Below are 16,639 nucleotides of genomic sequence, written 5' to 3'. Positions count from 1 at the left end.
ATTTGTGGAGCATCTTATGTTTCCATAGAGCTCCAAGCACTTTTCCAACTCCCTCACCTGGTGAAGGGAGGGTGGAGGGGGAGCTTTAATAACAGGCTTTATTGAGCAAATGCTGACCAGCTGTTCTCCGTGCCCCTTCCTCCCACAATCTGAAAAGCAGTACAAGAAGAAAGGGCTAAAACTGCCCCAGATCATACATGACAAAGACTTACTCTTGAAAGAGGCTCTGTGGTGGGAACAGATGCTTGGGCGAGGTATGGAGTTCTTCTCATCTCAGCTTGGCCACTTTCTGGCCATGACGCTGTGGCCAGTCACTCAGTGAAGGGATGAACTGGAGGCTCTGAAAAGTCTCTGCTGGCCCCCACATTCTACCGGCCACGGCATTCGACTCTCTGGGATTCGGGGCAGGATGGAGCAGGAGTGTGTGTACCAGAGGACCCAAGAGGATTCTTTCAGCCTAGAGGAAACCAAAATCCTTTGGCACAAGAGAACAACCTTGCTTTATGAGGTGGGAGCGTCCTGCCCCCATGACTGTTCTCCTCGTCCACCCTCCCTCACCCTTCCCACCTAGACAGCTTTACCTTGCCCGCAGGCCTTCTGAAGAAGACGCCCAAGCTAAGCCTGACCACTCTGTGCTGGCTCTCCTGCTAGTTTTCATTTCCTATGCCCCTTAATAGGAAATCAAAGCTGTTAGTCATTCCTGCCAACTATTATTCCCAACCCTCCCCTACCTCCTCCTCATCTCTGCCAGTGGGGCTGGTTTAACCAGTCCAATCTAAAAAATAAACTGGTTGGTCTCTAAGGGCCATCTGAAGACGTTGTGGCCCATACCAGATAGAGAAAATAGGATTTAGTAGGAGCCTGAGTGGGCTGGTGTTTCCTCCAAACTCACATTTTTGGTCCTTTGTGTCTGCAGTTCTAGCATATTGAACTTCCATTTTAGATCTTTTTTGTTATTCCATACCACTAAATTGTTAGACCTACAAGTCAAGGAAGTACAATAGGACTGGTGGGATATCATTAAGCCAACAAGACCAGTGTCTTTGAGCTGGAGAAAGTTGGAGATTAATCCAGTGCAGCCTCTTGTTTTGTAGATGAGAAGCCCTGAGATGCAGAGAGAGGAAGTGACTTGTCCGAAGGCACGCACAGCTGGTCGGACAGCACAGCCAGGACGAAATCTAGGGCTTTGCTGCTGCATTATGCTTCTCTGTCGTCACATGGCCCACGATCAAAATCTGCTTCTGAAAAATAGGTGTTCGTTTCTTTTTTAGTCCTTCCAGCTTTGGTCTCAAAGCAGAAAATTTCTGCAGCTGAAAGGGGTCGGGCTCACTTTCCTCTCCTGTCGTGGACTGCTAGCTAATTCCCATTCTGTGATCTTTGTCGTTAGTGACAACGTGCAGCACACAGCAAAAAATAGCAGTTTGATTTCTTTTCCCCACGTTCCAAGTTGAGCTTGAAGTGCTGGCAGTTTAAATGAATTACACAAATAAATCTTGTTTTGACTCATAGTCCAGGGGATGGATAAATATGGAAACCCCCAAGATATAATTTTGCAGTCATTTTTTTTCCTTAGCATAACTACATGCTTTAATGTGCTGAGAAATTTTTGTTCTTGCTCCAGAGAAATAGCAGCACTATCCCGGCTAAGTGCTTTCTTGCCTCCCAGCAGAAAGATACACACACACACACACACACACACACACACACACACACACACACAATCTAGCAAATCCAACAGCTGAATGCACGTTCAGAACTGAATGTCAATCCTCTGCTTCAAATTGACAGCCCTTGTTATTTAAAGTCAGAGATGTGCAATCTTTGAATTCCAACTAGTCTGTCTTCCAACAAGCTCAAGTTCACAGAAAGGCAACTAAAGTGATCAAAGGTGTAGAGAGGCTTTTGTTTCTAAGTCAGAGGACAGAAACCAGCCTTAGAGGTCTATTTCACAGCTCAAAGGAGAGAGGAACAAAGAGGGGTGACGGGGACGAGCTCCATGGAGGGACAGCAGACCCTGGGCACAGCCAGGTCTCATTCAGAGGGGCTGTGTGCCTAGCTCACCGGCTTCAGTTCCTTCCGTCTGTGCTGGGATGCCTATGGGATTCTGCCAGCATCTATAGAAAGGACAACAGAGGTTGGGGGACCTTAGACTTGTCCTCCAGACGAGGTGCACTTTGAACTTTTAAAAAGCATTTGTTGCTTCATCTGGTGGATAATTATAAGCATCTTCATACCAAGCAATATATAGGCTGAAAACCTAGTTATGTGTACAAAAGGAGTGAAGTTTAGGTAGAGGTTAAAGTGAGAAAAGACCATGAGACCCCCACCCCAGCCTCAACACCTCCCCATGGCCCTGTGTCAGAAACTGACTTGGGGCCAGAGTGGCGTCCACTGACTGCCTGTGATAGCACACCCTCCAGTTTATGTGTTGTCACTGATTTTTGCCATGTCTTTGGGACGAGATCTAATTCTCCTTTATCAGTGGCAAGCCAGGGCCCATGGAGGGGAAGCAAGGGGCCCAGAGTGTCAGTGGAGGGAGGACCATGCACAGAGCGGGAGACACAGCTCCAGCTGTGGCCTTGGGTCTTACCAGCACCTTCGAAGCTCCTCTACTTTTATATCCAGGAATTTCTTTTAAAAGGAAGACTGTCCCTTCTTTTCCCAAGAGGCATACTGTGTGTGGTGTGCAGGACTCAGATGTTGGGCTTATGACTGTCTCCGATCTCATCCTATTCGGTCCTTCAGCCCCAGCATCCCCTCTGGAAGGGCAGAAACTGAAGCCATCACTCATACCAGAAACGGTTTAGACTTTTGCCCTGGGATTTCAAGTCTGATGCTCATATTTTGAGAGTTTCCATGTCAAGAAATCCCACAAGCCTTAGTCATTCCTCACACATAAATCTACAAATATCTCTCCTGTGCTCCAAGCAGCAAGCCTTTTGGCCCATTTCCCTCATTCCTCCTCTTTTCTTCCTTTTCTGTGAAGAACTCTTTGCCCAAGTTTCTGTGGCCCAATGCAGTCAGAGAATAGGGGTATTCCCAGTAATCAACACTGGTAACAGGGAGCCATAGCAGCCTCTAAATACCATTAGTGGTTTTTACTCGCAAATTATTGGACTATCTACAATCCACTTAACATGGCAGTCACAATGCACATAATTGAATCTATTTGGATGGGTCAGATGGCAATGGAAGACCTTGCCTTGCTAACATTATTTACCATGTAACCACAGAAATACTGCTTTTAGAGCGTTCCAGTTAATAAGACACTAAATAGCAGAGACTTTGTTGGAAATCATAATTTAGAGGAAAACATCAGAGAAATGTGGGCCCACATATTAAAGAGTCCTCATAACTCAGTGACTTTGAGGTTCAATGTTCTTTTGGATTCTCTGAGCCTCAACATTCTCATTTAATAAATTTTTTCATGACTGAACTGCAATAAATGAATGTGTGGGTTAAGGAACCAATGAAGCTTAATTTCAAATGTAATTGCATTTAAACTTAAAATAGGTGTACCTATCAGATGGACTTTGGACATTTGTTTGAAACATAAAAGTTAATGAACTAATTAGAAACACTATAACTTTGTTAGCTTCTTATTCCACAGCCTTCTCTATTTGGTAAAACATGTGGCTACAAATATTCCTTTCCAAATTATGATCAAAAGCTCCTAACTAAATATCTCACAAAGTAAAAAATAACCTGCGTAAATGTGAACATTACCATATTTACTCACTCAACAGCTAGGAAGCCAGCACACTCATCTCACAAGGGAGGACATGGTGGTACAAGGACTCCGGTGCACAGGCCCCCACTGGTCCGCCACAGTCACTGGAGGAGGAAATAGGGTGGTCCCCTTGAATACCTGTTACTTCTGGCCCAGGAAGTGCAGTTGCTTTGGTCACACAGTTCTTCCCTGGGCAAGGCTTCCTTCTGAGCCAGAGATGGCGGGGCTCTGTGGCATCCCAGGTGGTGACCTCCAATGAGGCACACAACAATCATTTTATCGGCACTCTGTACCCAAATAGCATGAGTCAGATTTGGACCCAGCCCTTAGGAAGCTTACGTGCCTAATCTGAGGCCCCTGGAGGTGCCAATGCTGATCACAGCAGCCCCTAGAACAGCTCTGAACCAGACTGCATTAATTCTTTGGTTTGTTGTGGTTCGTTCAGGCGAATCTGGTCAGGTAGGAATGCCCTCAGGGGTGCTGGAAGCCCTGGAAAGGACATGTACTTCCACTGTGCCCTCATCCTGATACCCACTCCCAGCACACCTGGGGCCCTGCATGTTCTGTCCAGCATCCAAGGAGAGTGGTGAGGGAGGAAGGGATCACACACTAACAAGGTCTGGAGGGACCCAGAGGCACCCAGAAGTGGGCCTCGGGCCCCTTGCTGAAGCCTTATGAGCTGAGGCTTTCTTAGAAGGTGGCTCTCCTACTCAGCTTGCAGGACAACTCTGTTACGGCTCGACCTGTTGTGGCAGCAGGGAATTCCACAGCCAGAGGGCTCTTTCCATCCAGCATATCACGACATGGTTCTCCTTATGGGTGTTTCTCTTCTGGGGGTGTCTCTTCTGCAGGAAGCTGTGGGAGGCTGCATTCCCGTACTTCTGCTGGGCAATAAAATCGACAACGAGAGAGAGCGGGAGGTTCCCCGGACCCTTGGAGAACAGCTTGCCAAGGTAAAGAGCAGCACTTCCATCTCTGCAGACAGGATGGGCCCCAAGGGCAGCTGGGTATGCAAGCTGGAGCCTTGATGGGAGCCTTCTCTGGAAGCCCTCTGGGAAGGAAGCGATGGGCACGATGGGTGTCCTGGCGTCATAGGAGTGGTCCCGCTCCTGTGTGGATGGAACTTCCCATGGAAAAACACAGGTTGGAAATGGAGTTGCCTAGGAATAACTAGAGTATGGGGAATTTTCCCAAATTCTTACCCTCAGAACTCAGAATTACCGTATTTCCCCATGTATAAGACACACCTTAATTTTGGGACCCGAAATTTGAAAAAAAAATGTATTACATAGTTATTGAACTCAAGTTTTATTCATCATAAAATTCATACAACTCATCACTGTTAAATGCAAGAAAAAAAAGAAAATCAACAACCACTGTATAAGATGCACCCAGTTTATAGACCCCAAATTTTTCGAAAAGGGTGAGTCTTATACATGGGGAAATACAGTATAAATCTTCAGCTAATACAGAGGTCAGGAACCTTTTTTGCTGAGAGAGCCATAAACACCACATATTTTAAAATGTAATTCCATGAGAGCCATACAACAACCCGTGTACTTTAAGCATTATCCAATAAAAAATTGGCATTCTCCCGGAGGACAGCTGTGATTGGCTCCAGCCACCTGCAACCATGAACAGGAGCGTTAGGAAATGAATGGATTATAATACATGAGAATGTTTTATATTTTTAACATTATTATTTTTTTAATTAAAGATTTGTCTGCAAGCCAGAGGCAGCCATCAAAAGAGCCACATCTGGCTCGTGAGCCATAGGTTCCCGACCCCTGAGCTAATACCATGTTATCTGATGCTTGAGTCCCATCACCTGTGTTTCCACTTGATCATCTTCAGGGATAAAACACTCATTAATGCAGGCTGGCTCTTCTTTGGACAGCTCTGTTAGAGAGTTCATCCTTTCACCAAGATTAAGCCTTAAAACTGAATGCAAGCTAAAGGTGGGGCACGTGCTGGGTAGCCTACCAGTGAGATGAGCTGCAGCACTCTTGCCCAAGCGCAGAACCAACAAGGTTTGATGGAAATCAAGCAGCAAAACATGCAGTGTCGACCCTGGCTGGTTGGTTCAGCAGTAGAGCATCGGCCCGAAGTGTGGAAGTCCCTGATTCGATTCCCGGTCAGGGCACCCAGGAGAAGCACTCATCTGCTTCTCCATCTTCCCCCTCTCCTTTCTCTCTCTCTCTCTGTTCCCATCCCACAGCCAAGACTCCATTGGAGCAAAGTTGGCCTGGGCACTGAGGATGGCTCTATAGCCTCCACCTCAGATGCTAGAATGGCTCTGGTTGCAACAGAGCAACGCCCCAGATGGACCGAGTATCACCCCATGGTGGGCATGCTGGGTGGATCCTGGTCAGGCGCATGCGGGAGTCTGTCTGTCTGCCTCCCCACCGCTTCACTTCAGAAAAATACAAAAACAAAACAAAACAAAACAAACAAAAAACACACAGTGCTTACTACTGAGCCACTCCCACTCCCCAGTGTGGTTTTCCGGGAACTATGGATTCCTTAAGGATGGAGGAGCTGTCCAACCCCAAGATTCCTAATCCTAAGTATGCTCACTCTGAACAAACCATGCATGGCTTCAGAGGCTGGGGAGCCAGGGGCAGATGGGAAAGATTAAAGAAGAAAGGAGGAAGAAGGGCCTGGTACGTGTCCCTGTGAAGGGTCACCAAGCAGCTACATGCCCGCAGTCCCTCATTCTCAATTCCAAACTCCAAAAAGCCCTGGAAACTAAAAGGGTTCTTCCATTCCATTTAGCAGAAAATTCTGACCAGAACTGACACGCGCTCTTTGTGGTTTCTGTGTGCCGTACTTGGAATCAATATTCAAATGTTTCCCTGAAGAAATACTAATGTGTTTAATTATAGGATGCTGTCCCAGACCCACTGAGGGAATCAGATAATATAGTGAATATAGGCATTATCTTTCTGCAACTCAACGTGTCTGAATTCCATAATACTACATCTGGATCCAAGGATTTTGATTAAGGAACTGCAGGCCTGTATTTTTATCATCCCTTTTTTTTTCTTTTTTTGGTCAGTGAAACAAACACCGAGGCTTGGAGACATTAGGTGATTTATTCAAATTATCGCACAGCTCCTCAATGGTGGGAGCCTGGACTCAAAGCTGGAAGACAGAGTGTGTCTTCCAAATCCAGGTCCTGTGCGCCCCCTCCCCATCCCTTCCCATGAGCCTTCATTCTTCACAGACTGAGGAGGAGTGAGGGTCTGACGGAAGGGGTGAGAAGGGCAGAGGGCAGAACGGGGTCTGTGGGGTGTGAAGCGGAAGCTGGATCTGGAGTCAGCATTTACCCAGCCTCCTTATCCACAGCCACAAAATGAGTGTCCTCACTCAACTGCCTGCATCCCCACAGGACATCAGCCACCAGGGTTCCGTGCCATTAGCATTGTCATAAGGAAGCAGGCTAGCTATTAATGGGACTGATAAATGGCATGTGACGCACCTTGGGCGAGGGCGCTGCCATTCACACGGCACAGCCTCTGCCTCAGGAAGTGATGGACAGTTGTCCTGTGGCACCGGTGCTGGCAGCCTGGGCAGCTGCCTGTCATGACCTCGTGTGTAGGTGGGTTCCTGTTGGATTGCCTCAATGCCGACTGCCCCACCGCCCATGGCACGTCCGCGTCCTGGGAAAAGCATGCTGCTGGGAGCCCTGCCGGGAACTACATTCACCCCTGGAGCAGGCTGGCCACGCCCACCTCCTCCGGCCTCAGCCTTCCTGCCCATGAAGTGGGAAGAATGCCACCCACCCTGCCCTTTGTGTCTTGGGCAGCATCACAGGCTGGTGTGAGCCGGAAATGAACACATACACACCCTCCCCAAGAGCAATTTGGGAAAGTGTAAAATGCAAACGCAGCTTATGGTTTTGTTGCTTTACAATTGTAAGAGCTCACCTGGGAGATGGTTACAGGACTCCCATTAGTTGGGTTGCCTGGGGAGACGGAAATCAACCTCTTAGAGAGGGGCGAGGGAGTGGAGCAATCAAGGGGACTTGGAGAAGAAGCAGGGGTGTGGGTAGGTGCAGGCAGCGTCGTCCCCCCCACCCCCACGGTTCTCTCCAGCTCCCCATCCATTTATTCCCCCTGTCTTATGATTCTAGGAGAACAACCTGATCTTCTATGAGTGCAGTGCCTATTCTGGTTACAACACCAAAGAGTCCCTGCTCCATCTGGCCAGGTAAACGCATAGCTCAGCGGGGAGGTGATTCTGCTTGGGTCTGACGGGGACCACTGCCCTCACCACCCCCACCATGACCTGAGAGGCTGCCTCCTGTCTGTCTGAGTGGCTGGTACCCTGGCCTTTGTGTGGGATTCCAGGGTTCAGGGACAGCCTTTGGAACAATAATGCCAAAAAGAAAGGCTGCCGGGCTGTTGCTGGGACAGCAATCTTCTGGAGTCTCAAAGGCTGCCTTTTCCCAGGAACCTGCTTTTTAAATGCAAATGCTCCTGGGAAAGGTCATATCTTAGGTCCCCCGACACTAGTTTATATTTTAGCAAGGATTAGTTGACAGCCAGCTGGGAGCGCAGAAGGGTTAGGGCCCCTAGGGGCAGGCAGGGGAGCCAAGGAACAGAGGGGCTGTGATGAGAGACCAGCAGCACCCAAGGTGATGGCACCCAAAGGACTGCTCCCAGGGAGAGGCAGGCTCCATGAGCTTCCGCTATTCAAAAATTAAGAAAACAACCCCGCACACAAGACCCTGTTTTCTATACTTGAATATTTATCTATCTAGGCACTTATTTCATTCTATCCCATTCACCCAGCGAACAAATACTTAATTGTACTCCTCTGTGCTCAGCATTCATTCTGGAGCTTCTAAAAAATATTTGTTGTTGAGTAATTAAAAACTCAGAACAACGTGTGTGCATTGACAGGTTGTAGAAGACCACGAGGAAAAGTCTAGGCTTCTCTGTCGCTGATATTTGAAGCAAGTCACCCTACCTTTCTGAGCGTTGCCCCTAATCTAGGAACATCAATCATACCTTCCCTGCCCACTCACAGGTTGTTGTGAGAAACAAAAGAGATGCTGAAGGTGAAAGCACTCCGACAGTATAAAGCAGGGAAAAGATACTTAAACACTATTTTTAATCTTTCACCTCCTACATTTAATCTGGAGCTGTGGCCACATGGGACAGCCCTTCCATAGATTCAATTACTAAGAAATATATTTGCTGAGTCTCTAAGTGTTCTGGGTCCTGTGATAGGCTTCAGATATGCAAAGACACAAAGGAAAGGCCTCAGCCCTCAGCAGCTCTGTCAGTGCCGAGAGACCAATGGGGTTATTACAGAAAGGTCAGAGTGCCATTGGAGCACTTACACCACCTAGATGATCAGGGGAGGCTTCCTGGAAGAGGTGTGAAGGATCCAGACTGACTAAATTCTGGCTTTACCAATTATAGTTATGTACCTGTGTTCCCCACAGGGAGACTTAGAATACTCTCTCTGATGCTCTGGTGAGGCTGGAGTCCCCCAAGATTACCCAGATGGCCTGTAACCTGGGGCCCTGCAGCTCTCCATTGCTGACGCTTTGCCTTTCCCTCTCCCAGGATCCTCAAGGAGCAGGAAGACACAGTGAGGGAGGACACCGTTCAGGTTAGCCGCTCTGCCAAGAAGAAATCGTGCTGTGGCTGATAGGTGCCTCCCAGGAGGCTCCAGCAGGCTTGGGCCACAGAGCACCTGGAGTCCTGCACAGAGGCTCCTATCAACGCCAGCCCAGACTTGTCCTTGACAGGGACTTGCCTCCCCCCAAAAGAAGGGGAGCACCTCTGTTCAAGAAAGCAGCTCTTGGAGCATCTTGGAGTCTTTTCTCTGCCTTCTTTCTCTAGACCCCATTCCTTTCCCTCCCGCCCCCAACCTCCAGCTTGGCTTCCTGGGGGAAAGAAACAGATGGGCTTTTCCAGAAAAGCCACCACGTGCCTTCTCCACCTCCCCCCCCCCTCCACCCCTTGCCTTTAGGAGCCTCAGCACTGCAGTTGTCATGGTAACTGTGCAGGGCCGGCTTGCTGCTTCCTGCAGGCCACAGACACAGCACTTGGGCAATGAGGGTGGTTGGTCTGGCTTTGGCTCCTGTTCTCTGGACACCAATGGGACACTCTTGGCATATGTTTCATGGACCTTGCAATGCCTGCGTGGTGTTGAGGGAAGCAAACCAGGGCACCCATATTCTATTCCCTACTCCTCACTCCCCACCCCCGGGGTCCTGCTCCTTCCCAGGGCCCGGCCTCTCTCAGCAGCCGTGGGCCCATGGCATTGGCCCCTGCGGGTTCTCTGGAATGGTGCCTTACACAGAGCCCACAGCCTTTCCTCCTCACTGTCCAGGGGGGTGGGGGTGACACGTGTGTGCCTGGGGTGAGGGGTGGGCTCACCTCCTGCTCGACTTCGACAGATAAAAAGAAAACCAGGGGTGTAAACCCATCTGCTGCTACACCGAGCGACAGTTTATGGAGGGTATAAATAACTATAGCAATGTAAGAGCCATTTTCTAAATGTTTCTCAAAATAGCTCTTTGAAAAATCGTACATGATGATTAACGGGGTAGATTGACATGCAGGCAGAGAGGCCCAACACCAAGTCCCTAGTTACTGACTTCATTTTGTGTTTTTCAGAAGACTGTATTAAAAGAAAAAAAGTGTGGCTCTGATGCTGGCATTTTGCTGGTGTGTATGAACAGCGTGTAGCTGCTGGCCTCGGCACCCCGTGACTGCAGCCGCACAGGGCACTAGGATAAAGGAATGATCTAGGCTCGTGGTGGAACCTTCAGCTGGGTGGTCCCTTCAGTGTGTGGTCCCTTCAGTGGGTAGCAGTGCTCCAGCCTCACTGTGGCTGGCCATCAGTGGGGCTGGGGAGGGCACTCTTGCCCTGGCTGGGAAGTTGGATGAAAGACCATACAGATCATCGCCAATTACCAGTCTCGAACTATAGACGCAGGCCCCCACAGGAGAGTGGGCAGTGAAGGCAGGGGCAGAGAGTGTCCACAGGCCTCCGAGAAGATGACTCAGGACATCTACACACAGTCCATCAGGCTGGGGAAGAGGCCAGACTTCCCAAAGCTGTTCCCTGCAGCCTCCTCCCCAGACCCCCAAGAGAACCAGAGCCCATGGGTCACCATGGAAGTGCCTACCTCCTTTTTGCAGAGTCCTCTCTCCTTGTCGTCTAGCCTTTGTAGGCGCCAGGGAGCCCATGAGGGGTGCAGAACAAACCCAGCAATGAGCACTGGGAGGTGCCCCATGAGCTTGGGCAAGCCAGCCTCTTCCCTGGGCCTCCGTCTCCAGTACAATGAAAGGTAGGCTATTTAGTGCTTCAGGCTCTCTGCTGTCAGAATTCTTATGATCACATGATCATTTTCCAACTTAGACTGGCCCTGGACACCAGTCACATTTTGAGGGGAACTCACAGGAGACTCCTTTCCCAAGAGAGGACACTGGTGATGGTCTCATTAGTGGGATGCGTGGGGGATGGGTCACCAAGCAGCGGCCCTTTCGCATCTGTATGCATGTTGCTGTGTGAATGCATGTTGCTGTGTGAGTGTGTGTTGTGTTTGTGTGTGGGGTGCAGGTAGAAGAGAAGATGGCCAAGGGGAAAGGAAAGCAGCTATCCTGCTTCTGATGAAAAGCAGGGTGGCAACTGGGACTTATGGTGCAAGCAGGCTATCATTGGGGTTCCCTAAGCCCACAGATGCATTTATCCCCCAAATCCTAGTTGCTGGCTTGGGGCTTCATTTTTCCACTTAGGAAAAGTGAATTCACGGTTGAGAGCAGGGTGGGATGACCCTAGTGCCTGTCCTTCCAGCCTGTGGAGTAAAGGCCCATGAGTCCACAAAGGACCAGAGAGAGAGAGAGAGAGAGAGAGAGAGAGAGAAGGGTCTTCAGGTCTCTGCTGCTGCCTTTTCTAACCCCACTTGCAGAAAGTGTGGAGCACAGGGAATTCAGAGAGACTCCGAGTAGTTCTGTGTCCCCATGTCTCAGTCTCCCTTCTCTCCCACTCCTTCTAAGCCACTATGGTGATCAAAGTCATCCCAGACTTTGACCTTTCTTTTGTGTTAAATAGTTATTTTCTAGTGTGCAATTGTAATTCCCTTTTTACTTCATTTACTATATTTTTAAAATGTATTTTCTTGGTGGTTGCCCTGGGTTACTATTAATATCTCATTTATAACAACCTAGTTCTGATTAATACCAACTTAATTACAATGAAATACAGAACTTTGCTTTTGTGTAGTTTCACTCCCCCCTCTCTGATGTTGTTTTTACCACAAATTACATATTTATACAATTTTCTCCCACCAACATAGATTTATAGTGATTATTTTATGCATTTGCCTTCTAAATCAGAGAGGAAAGAAAAGAGTTAAAACATAAAATACATTTGTACCATTTTCTATATTTAATTATATAATTGCTTTTTCCAGGGCCCCTTATTTCTTCACATTGATTCTGGTTACTATCTAGTATTCTTCTATGTCTGTAGTATTTCTTGTAGGGCATGTCTTCTGAAGACAAACTTCTTTATCTGGAAATGACTGAAGGATAACTGCCAGATATAGAACTTTTGGTTTACAGTTCCCCCTGCCACACTCCTCACCCCCAGTCAGTACTTTGAATATTCTATCCCACTGTCTCCTCCATGGTTTCTGATGAGAAATCATCTGTCAATCTTATCAAGGCTCCTTTGCATATGATGAATTGCTTCTTGCTGTTTTGATGTGTCTAGTTATGCATCTCTTTTGAGTTTATCCTACTTGGAATTGGTTGAGCTTCTTGGGTGTGTAGATTAATGGGTTTCCATAAAATTTAGGGAATGTTTGTTGGTTATTTTGTTAAATATTCTTTCTGTCCCCTTCTCCCTTTCTTTTCTTTCTAGGACTCCTAGTATGCATATGCTGGCATGCTTGATGGTGTCTCACAGGTTTCTGAGGTTCTGTCCATTTTTTATTCATTGTGTGTGTGTGTGTGTGTGTGTGTGTGTGTGTGTGTGTGTGTTCCTCAGAACTGATTGTCTCAATAGCCTATATTCAAGTTCACTGATTCTTTCTTCTGCCTGCTCAAATATGCTATTGGGACCTTCTAGTGAAATTTTCATTTTCATTATTGTACTTTTCAACTCCAGAATTTCTATTTGGTTCATTTTTATAGTACCCTCTATCTAATTAGATATTGTTTTCATACTTTTCTGGAGTTTTTAGGCATTGTTTCCTTTAGGTCTTTGAACGTATTTTAATTAGCCGATTTAAAGTTTTAAAGACTTAATGTACAACTCAAGCTCTGCTTGCCATCCCTGCTTTGTTCCACCACATAGCCAGGACTCTGGGCTCATTCCTTAGCCCTACAATTAACCACCCCAAACAAAGTATTTTTTCTCTCTGGACTGGAGAAAGGATGTGAAACTCAGAGGTCCTTTGGATCTAAGCACCTTCCTCTCCATTTTGAGTTTCTGCATGCTGTGCTGGAGATGAGCAGCCAAGGAAATGTCCCGTTCTTCAACAGAAGAAGACCAGAAATCCTCATGCAGTCTCCCCTCTGGCAAAGAACCCAGACATTCCACAAGGCTTTGCTTAAAAGGCATAGATAGAGGAAGAAGACTGCAACTCAGAACCCTTTTTTTTAAAGAGTTTAGTGACTTCAAAATAATGAAATCAGTGGTAGAGCGTCGGCCTGGCGTGCAGAAGTCCCGGGTTCGATTTCCGGCCAGGGCACACAGGAGAAGCGCCTATCTGCTTCTCCACCCCTCCCCCTCTCCTTCCTCTCTGTCTCTCTCTTCCCCTCCCACAGCCGAGGCTCCATTGGAGCAAAGTTGGCCCGGGCGCTGGGGATGGCTCCTTGGCCTCTGCCCCAGGCGCTAGAGTGGCTCTGGATGCAACAGAGCGATGCCCCAGATGGGCAGAGCATTGCCCCTGGTGGGCGTGCCGGGTGGATCCTGGTCGGGCGCATGCGGGAGTCTGTCTGACTGCCTCCCCATTTCCAGTTTTGGAAAAATGCAAATAAATAAATAAATAAATAAATAAATAAAAATAATGAAATCACCATATACAAACATTCAAAACCAAGTCTTAAGGGCCCTGTTGCTGACTGGCCCTAGGAATACTGCCATATTTTCTCCTGTCATTTAAGGAATAGAATTTGGCTAGACAAATCTCATTCAGGTTCAGTCAAAAATCATAGGATTTTGTTATTGGTTATTCCCTTTCTTCTTGTCTTGGAGTATGTATGTCAGGGTCAGGGGGATTGATGATGGTTGACAAGATATAGGAGCTTTCCAAACCTCCACACTTCTGAAATCTATTAATGTTTTTATTAATAAACATGTTAGTTATTAGCAGTAAAGGTAACAACATCGTACCTCTACTTTTCATACAGTCAGTGGAGCCAAGTTAATTGAAGTGTTCTAATTAGGAAAAAAACAAATCTTCCTGGAAATAATGGGGGTTTGGAAACCATGTGGCACTTGGCAGAGGACCTGAAATCAATGTGGAAACAGGAGCATTGGTGAGGTGTGTTATTTTTCACGCAGGAAAGGACTGAGCTGGATCCCAGAACTGACCCTCTCTCAGGGCTAGGACTTTATCAAGGCTTTGGTTCTTATTCTGAAGTGGTACTCAGAGGCAGTTGTCACAGCGCCAGGATCTTCCTCTCCCAACAAATGAGAACTTGCTTGACCAGTGAGGCCTGTGTTGTCTATTATAATGACTTATGGCTTGATCCATCTGACCTATAAAAATAAATGCTACACATAAAAAAACCCACACTTCTAAGCAAAAATGCCCAAAGAACATGGACAGAGAGAATGGAACTTATTTTTAACTTGGAAACAGAAACTGAAATATATAGAGTACAAGGGGTCTTAGATATTTGAGTGAGATGACTGTGAAACTGGGATTCATCGAGCATGGGTAGCAGTAGGTCAAGGGCAGAGTGTCAGGGGAAATCCTGTATGTGGCCCATGGGTGCCCCGAGCCATCTGTAATGATAGTGTGGTGATTATTTATACACACTGCCCTCAAGGCTCGAATGAGCAAAATATGCTGGACTAAGCATTCATCTCCATCACTTCATGTTTGGCACAATGTCTGGCAAACAGTGTTTGCCTCATGGAACACTTGAGAGCAGAGCGTCATTTCTCAAGAACAAGGCCCACTACTTGGTGAGTTCACTCCCCTGGAGCCCCAGGTCCCAAAGGCTAGACAGCTGGACCCCTGTGGCCTGGTAGACTCATGGGGCTTGCCTTGCTGGTTCAAATCAGGTGCTGCTTCTGGCTTTTAAAACTAAGTGCTGAGGAGGATTCCAGCTGCTGCAATTCAATAGCCTTTCAGAGTGTGACGCCCATCAGAGCATTGCATCTCATCACCTTGACCCTCCTCGGCTGCCACTGGTAGCAATCCATTACCCACAGGCAGCTCAACAACTCAACTTGACATGGGCTCCATGTTTCTGTGCATAAAAGATGCTTGCCTGCCCAGTTCTCCTCCCTGGTGTGGAAGCAGCCATCTCTAACCTTGTGGCTCACAAGTTGTACGGCCTCAAGTAAAACCAAGAACTATGTGACACTCTAAGAGCCAGGTTCCAAGTCTGTACACCTGTGCTCTCCGCCCCACAGCCCTCACAGGGTGGCATGAAGGTCCATTGAGAATGCTGAGGAAAGAGCTGGTCAACTGAAAGTCTGTAGATATATATATCAGTTATTACATGTGTACAAGAGACCAAAACAAAACAAAATAAGAAAAAGAAAATCCCACACTTCTTGGTAACTGGGAGAGGCTGGGGCCTCAGGTAAGAGCATCTCCTATTTCTCTGGACCAATAGAGTAAGGAAAATTTGCATTCCTTCAAGTTAGAGACTTTTTTTCTGAGGACAGTTTGTACCTTCTCACTCTGCTTTGACATTGGACAAGGCCAGCATCACAGATAACAAGGCTCTCCATGGCAGGGCTCTGGTCTCATTCATTTTTGTACTTACTGGAACCAAGTACATAGTAGACATGAGGCAGTGGTTGGGTGGATTTGCTGCCCTATCAAGACTTTATATTAGCACATTTCTAATTGAGCTCCCTGTATATACAGTTTATAAAACATTCATTTTAGGATAATGAAAAAGTTCTGGAATTGGAGGATACTGATGGTTGCAAACAATATTGTGCATGTATTTAATACCACTGAGTTGTACATTTAAATATGGTTAAAACTGTAAATTCTGTTATGTACATTAGAAAAAAAACACTTTGACAAACCTTTACATTCCATGAATGAATGAAGGATGGATCCTCTTCAGTGCCCAACAACTGGGCTCTAAGACGCTCAAGGTTTGTCTCAGGTTATATCCAGAGATGAGGAGCAGAAAGGAAGACAAGCTTACCTGTGACCCTTGGATCTTCAGAGTATTTGAGGAAACATCTAGAAGCCTACAATATACATTAAAATGCCACCAAAATGCCATTCCACTAACCCAGGATCCCCTTCCCTGAAGGGCCTCAAGTTAGCTCCACCCTACCCCTCACTCAACGGGGGTGGGGGGGCACTCTCAGTGCTCCTGTCAACTCTGCTCCTGCCCAAACATGCTTTGCTTTAAGAGTTTGGCCTCTCTCTGTGGATTAGTTCACGGGACAGGACCTTCATATCTTATCTGTCAACAGTAGGGGCTCAGTAAAAGTTCATAATGACAACCAAAAATAAATGATAAATGTCTTTTGTTGTTCCTGGAATTTTGTTGCATTGACTGCAGCATGAAATACATTCACCAGCACCCAGAAATATTTTGGTGTTGCAAGATTTACATTGAGATAGTTCATGGTAAGGAGACTGGGAACCAGTATAAAAGGATTGGAGAGGGAGAAGGACCAACATATTGTGTTCAAGGAGGGCTGACGTTGGTGTTATACTTGTTCTGA

At 47.1% G+C, this 16,639-nt stretch overlaps 1 protein-coding gene across 5 annotated transcripts in view; it reads left to right on the top strand.

Moving 5' to 3' along the window:
- The window catches only part of CRACR2A (calcium release activated channel regulator 2A), a 146,063-nt gene extending 129,666 nt beyond the window's left edge, over positions 1 to 16,397 (top strand). For all 5 annotated transcript variants that reach the window (XM_066257710.1, XM_066257711.1, XM_066257713.1 and 2 more), the window contains 3 exons: positions 4,582 to 4,683; positions 7,866 to 7,942; positions 9,310 to 16,397. In XM_066257710.1, coding sequence (XP_066113807.1) covers positions 4,582 to 4,683; positions 7,866 to 7,942; positions 9,310 to 9,394 — 264 coding nt within the window. In that variant the 3' untranslated portion in view covers positions 9,395 to 16,397. The remainder of the gene's footprint in view (positions 1 to 4,581; positions 4,684 to 7,865; positions 7,943 to 9,309) is intronic.
- Positions 16,398 to 16,639: the final 242 nt, after the last annotated feature.

This window comes from Saccopteryx bilineata, chromosome 2 (assembly GCF_036850765.1).
Source record: "Saccopteryx bilineata isolate mSacBil1 chromosome 2, mSacBil1_pri_phased_curated, whole genome shotgun sequence".
Taxonomy (NCBI): Eukaryota; Metazoa; Chordata; class Mammalia; order Chiroptera; family Emballonuridae; genus Saccopteryx; species Saccopteryx bilineata.
This window is presented reverse-complemented; position numbering and strand designations above follow the sequence as displayed.